The sequence below is a fragment of the Sardina pilchardus genome, chromosome 9 (genome assembly GCF_963854185.1).
Source record: "Sardina pilchardus chromosome 9, fSarPil1.1, whole genome shotgun sequence".
Lineage (NCBI taxonomy): Eukaryota > Metazoa > Chordata > Actinopteri > Clupeiformes > Clupeidae > Sardina > Sardina pilchardus.
Window position 1 is genome coordinate 19705541 of NC_085002.1, and position 10772 is coordinate 19716312.

Here is a 10772-nt window from a genome sequence, read left to right on the forward strand (position 1 = left end):
CACAGTGACTATAGTCTTCCATAGGTGTGACAAATAGGCATTACACTATTTCATCAGCATTTCATTTGCGTGCACATATTTGATTTCACATGCGACAGACACGATTCACTACACGAGAGTTGTCAAGAAACACGCACTCAATTTATTTTACACAGTAATGTGCGATGATTGTGATGTATTGGCTACGGAGATAGCGCCATCATGTGGAAATTATTACTGATGACTAATCTGGCTAATTTGGTCACCCTAAAGAGGGATAGGGGGTTAACACATTGCAAGCACATTATGTCCAATGGCTTGCACCGCTTTGCCGCTCTTGTTCAACCATGCTGAACTCTGACCGCGGCGCTGTAAATCATAGGTATTTTGCCCGGCGCCAAGCACAACAAAGTCTACCTCAACCAAGAGCAACCCAGCGGCGAGCGCAGAACATTCCGTCCGTGACTATTGTGAACCTCCATTCTATGTCGAAATACCCTAATAGCCTATGATGCCAGCTGTCATGGCTTTTCTAGTCGAGTTGATCGATAAAGTGCAAATATTTTCTAATACCTCTCACAGTTTAGATTTGATCTGACTTGTTTGGAGTTGCGGAACATGGCTAAAAGTATTTCTTGACTTCATGCGCCCTGTTTGTCGTCTTCGGTGTTAGGCGTGTCCGTAGGCCTAACACATGCTAGGCGCATGAGGACCAAAGAGGATACGGAGATAGGCCTACTATAAAAATAACGTAGGCTAATATATTCATTCGAATAATCTGAGAACTTTCTGAAACCGATTCTGTTGGCTACCCTTCTTCCTTGCTTGTCATGAACGCTCCCCCCTCCCAATAAGGAACTCCGCCTTTCTCCTGTTGCGGATTGGTGCTGTGCTGAGCAGACTACACGGAACACTGTTTTGATTTCTTCCTCTTTCTAATCACGAGCTGTAAAAGCAGATGCAAGCAGTCCGTCAGAACTTCGGACGAATCGACATGACCTAGCCCAAGCTCGACGATGACAAGTTTGATGGGTGAGTGCGACTTTTTAAAAACTGTTTATCCTACTATCCTATAATAACAGAGGTGACTTGGCATTTCCATTTCTTTGAGTTTTAATGTAAAAAACGCTGGCCAAACAACTTTGCCAATAATAGTGCCATTCACGTCACGATATAATCAAATGCTGAAAAACTGCCCCAGCCTGTTTGAGTTAAAAGGTTTCCTTCAGACAATATCAGCAGACGCGTGGATTAGACGAGAGCACATCTACATTTTAAGTGTGCGTTATGGGGAGTCTGTTCTTCCACTGTTCTCCCTCATGTTCATTTTCGCAACATAACCTGTTGTTAGTGACGGTCATAATAGGGACGAGGTTCCTCTTTTATATTTCAGCTGTGACAGATATTTTCATACCCGCCCACAGACACACACACACACACACACACACACACACACACACACACACACACACACACAGAGAGATTATTAAGCATAATGAGCTGTTCAGGCAATGGCGCCCTTTGTTCTAAAAATTGCCTCTCATCATAGAAATTAACTTTTTGAAATTAGACTGGGCGTCCCTCTTCATTTCCATTTAGATTGGCTTTGCCCATAGAACACCCATGGCATTATTTATTTATTTCCAAGCAGCTTCGAGTGTAGCGACTTCTCCATAATTGGGTGATTAAATTCCTGCACCCCATCTCTGCCCGCAGGTATGGCGCACCTACTCTGTGTGGCCTGGCTGCTGGCTCTCCTCCCTGCCTACCCGACCGCTGGTCACCCAGGCAGTGTACGCGGTGCACTCCCTCCTCTCGATAAGCTCCCCTTTCTGACGGTGTGGAACGCGCCGACGGCCTCCTGCAGCAGCCGCTATGGCGTGGACCTGGACCTTACGGTCTTCGACATCATTGCCAACCATGACCAGGTCTTCATGGGAGACAACATCACCATCTTCTATGAGAACCACCTGGGGCTCTACCCGCACTTAACGTCCCAAGGAGAGGCCGTGTACGGCGGCGTCCCTCAGAACTCCAGCCTGAAGGACCACCTGTGGCAGGCCGACAACGACCTACGCACCTACATGCCCGACCGGTACTTCCAAGGGCTGGCCATCATCGACTGGGAGCGCTGGCGACCCACCTGGGACCGCAACTGGGACAGCAAGCGCATCTACTGGAACGCCTCGCGGGTGCTGGTCAAGGAGCGCCACCCCGACTGGAGCCCGGAGGCGGTGGACCGGGAGGCGCGGGCCGAGTTTGAGGCCGCGGCGCAGGCCTTCATGGGGGACACGCTGATGCTGGCCGCCCGGGTGCGCCCTGGCGGCCTGTGGGGCTTCTACGGCTTCCCCGGCTGCTACAACTACCAGTACAAAGACCTGACCATCAACTACACGGGCGAGTGCCCAGAGGCGGAAGTCAAGCGCAACGACGGCCTGCTGTGGCTGTGGAAGGCCAGCTCGGCGCTCTACCCGGACATCTACCTGGACCTGGGGCTACGGGGGAGGCCTGGCGAGGCGCTGCTCTACGCCAGGCACAGGGTGCTGGAGGCCATGAGGGTGAGGGAGCAGGTCGCCCCGGCACTGCCGCCTGTGTTGCCCTACGCGCGCATCGCCTACACCTACTCTCTGGACTTCCTCTCTGAGGTGAGCGTATGATCTGCGCGTGGTGCTAGTCAAATCAAGGTCATGGGTGCAAATCTCAATGAGGAAATAAGCATAATATTATGATAAAAATGATGCCCTCAGTTGAGGATTAGGGTCCTTGCAAGTCTCTTTTGATCAAAGCAGCTTTTACTTGAACTGCAGAAGGTTTATATTTCAACTCTGGGAACAACCAGGACTATTTAGGAGACTAGCAAAAAAAGTCTGTTCAGTTTCAGAGAAGATGTGCTGATTGTAGATAGATAGACATTTATTGATCCTTTCGGAAATTCATCTTGCATACGGGTCATTCCGTGTCAAATCAGATAAGATTGTTGCTGCACCGTCTCAGATTTTGTTCAAACTTTGTGTATATCATCAATGGGTCCTAAAACCAAGGCCTGTGAAATATTTCTGTGGAAATCATCTGTCTTCATATCTTTTTTAGACCTTGAAATTCTTTCATTTTTACAGCTTGAAAAACACATGCCATGTCTGGGCATTAATATCTTGACAAATATGTTCCCTAGCCTCCCCAAATTTTCTAGGGTGGAAGATCAACTCATAATAAGCATGTGTAAACAATTTAAAGTCTGTACTAAATGTCTCTTGACTCTCGAAAGGGCCCTCAATTTTGGAAAAACGTGCATTAAGAGTGATATTAAGGGTATTAAAAAACTGTTTATCTTTTTCACTTGGTATCAGTCACTATTTCCACTTCAAATACGGCAGTTAATTCATGTTTTCCCACAATTTGAAGTCTCCACAACAAATAACCATGACAATAATAACAATAAAACAAGGCATGTTTGTATTTTGTGTCATTTTCATGTAACTGAAATGCTATGTGGGATAGGTAGTAGGATCATGAAAATCTATGTGGAAATAGAAAAGTATATGGACATGTAGTGTGTAAAGTTCTAATATTGCATCGAAGCCCCGTTCACAGAATAAATGCATGTAGTTACAGGTGTTTTGGTAACACCAGAATAAACATTTACAATAAAAAAAGTGAAGTTTGGCACCCCCCTCTGGCGAAACAGTAGCATTTTGCTACTTTTACAAGGCATTAACTCTGGTAGCTATTTGAATGGAATGGAAAGGCTGTATTTTACTTCCCGTATTCAAAAAGAAGCAGAAATTCCTAATACCTTGAAATTGAAAAGGATGCCAAATACACCGAATTATATACTTGAAATTATGTTTTAACCATTAATCTAAAATAGGCCTATCATTAGTTGGTGGCTTTTTTGCTATCCTTTTCAATATCAAGGTATTAGGAATTTCTGCTTCTTTTTGAATACGAGAAGTAAAATATAGCCTTTCCATTCCATTCAAATAGCTACCAGAGTTAATGCCTTGTAAAAGTAGCAAAATGCTACGGTTTTGCCAGAGGGGGGTGCCAAACTTCACTTTTTTTTATTGTAAATGTTTATTCTGGTGTTACCAAAACACCTCTAACTACATGCATTTATTCTGTGAACGGGGCTTCGATGCAATATTAGAACTTTACACACTACATGTCCATATATTTTTCTATTTCCACATAGATTTTCATGATCCTACTACCTACCCCACATAGCTTTTCAGCTGCATGAAAATGACACAAAAATGCAAACATGCCTTGTTTTATCCTTATTATTGTCAAATTCATTTGATTTGGAGACTTCACATTTTGGGACAACATTAACAAAGGATTATATTTCTATAGAAAAGACTCATTGATGGCAGGTGTGTCCCAATAAAAAAGTTTTGAGACCCTCAATATCACTTTTTTTGCATGTTTTTTCAGAAACTAGGGACTTCTGTACAACCAATGAGACTGTGGTACAAACATTTAATCATTGAATCTTACTGAGAACATGCTTGTCTTCCATTCTATAAAGTTTAGTCAGGCTAGGAATGATACTTTTTAAGATATGAGTACCTTAACATGGCCTCCAAGATAAGGTCATTTAGAGAGTGTAAAAAGGCAAGGGCAAAAAGACAATGAAAACAATAGAATTGAGCAAAAATATTTTACAGATTTTAGTTATGGAACCTAAACATTGTGTAGACAAACTTTGAAGAAAATCCGAGTCGGTGCTGCAACCATTTTCCTGGATTTTGTCTGATTTGACACGGAATGACCCATACAGCTCGTCAGATAGACAGACAACAGGACCACTAAACCCTCCCACAACCTGACACAACACAACACCACACAAGTATCTCTATATTATAAAATAGAAAAATAAAATGTGCAGTATCATTAGCACCAGTAGGCTATCAGTAGTAAAGTGCAATATTGCCAGTGACATTTTAATATTATACTAAAGTTCAGTATTAGTTGTGTTACATTGCCTAACATTTTGGTATTGTATAGTATGTTTACTTACTATTATTTGTTTCTAAATATTATAAGACGTAATACAGTATATCAGACATATCCTATCCAGCAATAAGGCTTTGACGCCTTTTGGGTGTCATCTTGTTTGCCCTTCCTGAGTTCTGACACTATCTAGTGTGAGTAGCTCTTCTCACATACAGTTTCCTGTTGCAGTATCAAGCCTGTACTGATTTGCATCTTCTTGAATTAACTTTGAAACTTCGAAAGCTGCGGTTGTAGCTTATCTCTCAAGCACATACACATCTATCTTTATTTGTGATGTACCATCACCAATTCAAAACAACAATCAGACTGTTCCTTTCACATCTTTGGCCTCATGAATTGAATGTATTTGCAATGTATCTTGCATGCAGTTGATCATGAAGGATCCAAGTTCTCAAGGGGGTTTGGCCTTAAAGTAGCAACCTATTTAAAATCTGTCTTTCAGAGTCTTTCAAACAGCCAAGTTAGCAATGATATAAACTTGATAACATTCTGACATTTGACAATATTCTTGACAATGTTGAGAGGGCTTTCATTATATTTAATTATGTTTCTCACTACAATTACATCAATTGGGTTCCTAACTTGACAACAAAACTACATACAGTAGTGCATTATCTGGTCGGTGAGTGAGAGTGGAGTGTGTTCACCTGGCCTTCGATCAAAATCAATTTAAAGACAATGTTAAAAATGGTCAAAAAATGGTCAAATGGTCAAATGTCAAAAACATTTTTTAAAAATTGTTCAAAAACATTTTTTAAAAAATTGTTTGGGATGCATTACTTGAAATAACCTAATTCTCATTTTATCGATGAGACAGTGTTTGATAGTTGTCGTCCTAACTTGTTTTTGTTATCCTTTATGACCCCTACCTGCTTGTGCCGGCTCCTGTATGGTTGTTCTTGTGGCGGTGTTGGTGCTGTGGTGCAGGTCGATCTGATTCATACGATAGGTGAGAGCGTCGCCCTGGGGTCTGCTGGAGTCGTACTGTGGGGAGATGGCAACTATGCATCGTCAAAGGTAGGCCTACACACACGCTCTCATGGTGCACTGAAACACAATGCACAACTCACTGATGGTCAGAACACAAGCTGTTCTTTGTTCTTTCTGGATGTGTTTGCTCAAGGCGTGTGTAGAATCTGCAGTGCCCTCCTGCTTCTACTTTTGACATATTGACATATGACAGATTTAAGACAAATTGCAAAAAAGTTCCGGGAAGGTTAACCATGCTTTGCTTTCCATATAGCGTCATAATCTTCAGCGGAAAAATAGAAAAAACACCCCCAAAAACCCACCTTCCTCTTTCCTCTCCCACTGACAGATGTCTTGTAACGCGGTGAAGGCCTATGTGGATGAGGTGCTAGGTCGCTATGTGGTGAACGTCACAACGGCAGCCTATGTGTGCAGCCACGACATCTGCCACAGCAATGGCCGCTGTCAACGACGAGACCCTGCATCCGGGGCGTACCTCCACCTTGACCCAGTGGCTTGGGCCATCGTCCCCAGGAGCAAGCATGCCAGTGCCCTCCGCCAGGGACCAGCTTTCAGGGCCCAGAGGAAACCAGGGTTCTCTCAGGACAAGGCAACCAAGGAGCAGCTACTACCTTTCAAATGCCAGTGCTTCCCAGGATGGATAGGGGAGCACTGCTCTGTCAAGCATACAGCCTGACTGACTTAGACTGCACAGGTGCTAGAGATTGGCACAGTGAAAGTGATAGAGAATTGCTTTATACTAATGTGTAAATCTTAATCTTACTCAAATCTTACTAAGTTCCATAATGTATACACATATAGTCAGTTTAACTGATTCATTGATTGTACTAAGAGTTTAATGATCTCTCATTCCAGTGTTTCTGTAATCTTATGTTAAGGTTTGGATCCAGTTGTTACAGTAGTGTTACATTAACATTTGAATCCAGTGTTATTCAAATGATACACAAGATGTCCTCAGAGATATTTGTATTCGAAATGTGGTATTTCTCTAGTCAAACTGTACTTGAGGCGCAGTGCATGAATGGTTGGAGTGCTTGTAAGATGAATGCGTTTTTCAGAGCACTAGGTTGTAGGGATTTTAACTTGAACTTCCAAGAATGTTTTTTTTTTTCACCAAAGGTAGTGCTCTAGAATCTTTGGTGTTTACTGTAATGGTAACCGGTTGGAGCTGGTGCTGCGTTACTGAGATAATTCACCACAGACCTCCTGATCTGCATCAGCGCTATGAGATACGATTAAGAGGGCACGGCCTGACTTTGGTTAGGGTAATTAGACGGGCTTTGGTCCCTCATTAGTGTCTCCAAAGTAGTAAGAGATACTCTTAAATGTCTTTGATTTATATGTGCCATACGTGTCATGAAAAGTCAAGAATGTTGATCACTGACAAATAAGCATATAAAACATGAAGATTTCTCACTGCATGCTAGTGATAGGCACAATCCCATAGCCATAGCCTGTAGCCTATTTACTATTATCATTTACTTTTCAGTGATTTTTAAAATGCGAGTCACCTGATCTTTATCCAGGTCTCATTACATGATGTACTTCAATATTGGCTACACTGAACCAAAGATCTTCGATAACCCTCTCTGACTGAAAAGTAGTAGGTGACTCCGTTGTTTGTGCAGTGACCAGTAGATGGCGGTAAAGAAACGCCAATAGTCCATCACTTCCACATGCAGCAGAACTTCAGTGAGGATGGAGCGAACGACCCTTAAAGGACAACGCCGATTCTCATCAGTGGAAGTGAGGGGAAACTATTGGTCTATCTAAATAATTCTTCTCTGACATTTTGAGGTTTTTCAAAATGGTCTTTTTATGTTTTCCCCTGTGTTTCTCATGAATTTCACGATTGGAATAACTAGCCTATCGTCTTGCCTCTCCTGTTCTCCACAGCAAGGAATTACTACTTAGAGATAAATTCATTAAAGTCTCTTTAAACTGCAAATGTTTGTCAACGTGGACCTATCAGAACATCCATACAGCTCTAAGAAGGCCTGAATTTTGTCTATTTTTGCTATCAAAGCTGCTGGTAAGCGAGTATTTAAAACACAGACATGTTTAGATGTGTTGAGCATCTGACCCACCGATTCCTGAATATTTAATGTCTGCCAACATCAGTGTGTTTTCGCCCTTACCAAAGCGATCCCCTTCGAGACCCTAATCATGTATTTGTGGAGGCATTCATATATTTTCTTGTTAAGAGGGCCAAATAAAGCTGAAACTGAAATCCCATCAAATGCAGTTTGGGGAACTTTTACCATAGAAACAAATGGAGCTTAGATAAAGAATTCCCAAACATTGTCTGTAAAGTTAGGGCTCATTCACTCCTCTGAAAGACCGATTGAATTGACCCAGAGACCCGTGGAGGCGCTAGGAGATAAGCTTCTGCCCGAGCCTGTGATAGTGGACAGCGAAGTGAGATTCTCGCGCAATTTTATCAGTCTCACTGGGAAAAGCTCCCGTCCTGACGCGTTGTTCCAAAAAAAATCACCACTCCCTCTCCCTGGTCCCTCTCTATTCCCCCATCATCCTAAGCGTCTTCTCTTTCCTGCGCTATGACCCGAACCCTTTCCCCGGTAAAGCGCCTGGCGTCCTTTAGCAGCTCGCCTTGAGGAACGCAAGTAGCAGCTTCTCTCTCTAGCGGGTCGTCACGCTTAGGCTACTCTCTACTCTGTGACACTTTCTCTGTCTCGTTGTCCTTCAGTGGAGCGAATGTCTTCACACCAGGCTGGAGGGACTGAATGTCGGTCTGGGGCTGGTGGCTCAAAAACGCCTCCTCATATGCCTGTGCATGGTTTTGTTAAGTGATTACAAGGCTTGCATTTTCTGGATAAGCTGGAGTAACCTCCGAGTAATCACTCTGGGTGGATGAAAACAGGCCTGACTAAAGCGACCTTTGCCTCATTCTCTAATGTCCCCCACCCACCATTCTCTATTCAGGAATGGTTTCACGCCTATTAATGAATGGTAAGTGGTATTTCCTCTCTTGTTAAAATCAGGACATGGGTGTCACCTGCTGTTCGCTCAAACCCGCAACATAGGTATATCTTGAGTAGGCTATTGGATGTTGTAAATTGGATGTTGCTGACTTTAGCAGTATGCCTACTGAAGCAATCAGGGATGTGGTTTTACCCACAGGAATACATCACATCACACGCTGAAACTGTTTGTAAACCTAAACACACTTTGACCCTCCAGGGGCAGGTAATGTGACCCTGACAGTTTTGTTCAGTATTCTCTCGCAATTCAGTGTGTGTGATGCTGTCAACCTGCTGCTCCCCATGGTTTGAATTTGTAGTTTTCCATTAGACAAGCAAACTTCTGAAGAATGCCTTTCAGTTCTGATTCCCATGTCATTAGCCGAGCTGTGACATGAACATTGACTCCTGTGTGTGTGTGTGTGTGTGTGTGTGTGTGTGTGTGTGTGTGTGTGTGTGTGTGTGTGTCTGTGTGTGTGTGTGTGTTCTCAAGATTTGCTGTCTTAGCTGTTCCACTGCTGATGAGAGGTGACCTGACAGACTGTCACATGTGACTTATCCTCCGATGGGCAGCTTCTTCACCCCCGCCAAAGCCCATTATAAGTCTGTGAATAGGAGGTAGGACCGACTCAGGCACACACACACGCACACACACACACACACACACACACACACACACACACACACACATACATCGAAGGTGCGCACAATGACTGTCTGATTTGCCACAGCAATTTTCTCCCTGGATGACCACCAGTCAATCATCAACAGAAGGCCTTGCCTCCTAGCAATGACCAATCAATGGCACACAAAGAGCCATCTCCTCTCAGCAATGGCCAATCAATCGCTTACAAAGATACGTTTGCCTTAGCTGTATTGTATGGAGAGGAATGTGATTATGTCATTGTTTGGCCATTAAATAACACCATTCCCTTTTGAAAGAAAACAAAAAAATAAGTCTTATTGAACATACGAGAATGCGGCCAGCAGAGAAGAATGTCATTATGTCATTGTTTGGCCATTAAGTAACGCTACCACTTATGAGTCAAAACAAAATAATAATAAAAAAAAACTATGAAAAAGAATGGGTTTGAATGAATGCATTCTAAACTTGGAACCATACGATTATGGAAAAAGTCTCTAATGCAAGCCTCTCCCCAATCCTTTCATGGTAGTCTGCAGTTTGTCATTAATTTCTAAAAGATTTATGCTTCCACATTTTGGGTCTTCTTTCTTCTCTCATTTCTCCAACTGGCAGTTTGAATAAACTGTCAGCACTCCTGGCTAATCTATCTAAGAAATTGGCTGGTGGAGGAGGAAGGCCTTCTCTTTAGTGAGGGGGCCTCAGTGGTCTCGAGGTGACACAGGAAACAGGCAGGGTAAAGAAGTGGTCAGCTTGCGGGCAGGTAGGTATGATTGCGTTTCATAGGTGAAATAAAATGTTAAAGAATTGTAATTTATTTGTGGAAAGACAGGTCACTGAAGGGAGCGAGAGGCTTTTTGAAATCTTTTCAGATTCTAATAACTTTAGCCACCTTAGACCATTTGCACAGCATTTTTGGCTGCTGTAAGAGTGGTTAGGAGTCCATGTTTATTCCAGTTTTGGTTGCATGGACCTAATCACTTGCATCCATAGACATGATCAGATATGCACACTCTGGCAGTCTGTGTGTGAATGCAGTCTCATTCAAATCAGACCAGTCCAGTTACGACCCTGGCAGCCCCTATCAAAGTATTGCTGCCTTGCAGAAGACAGACTATGCTGTCACTATGAGGAGAGCTGAACTTCCTCACAAATGTCTGTGA

The 10772-nt window shown here is 43.1% G+C and overlaps 1 protein-coding gene across 1 annotated transcript; it reads left to right on the top strand.

Annotated features, from left to right (window-relative positions):
• Positions 1 to 786: 786 nt before the first annotated feature.
• hyal1 (hyaluronidase 1) lies at positions 787 to 7915 on the top strand. Its single transcript, XM_062546221.1, has 4 exons — positions 787 to 1011; positions 1696 to 2624; positions 5923 to 6012; positions 6314 to 7915. The coding sequence occupies exons 1-4, from the start codon at positions 996 to 998 to the stop codon at positions 6659 to 6661; spliced, it is 1383 nt and encodes a 460-aa protein (XP_062402205.1). The 5' UTR covers positions 787 to 995; the 3' UTR covers positions 6662 to 7915.
• The last annotated feature ends 2857 nt before the right edge of the window (positions 7916 to 10772 follow it).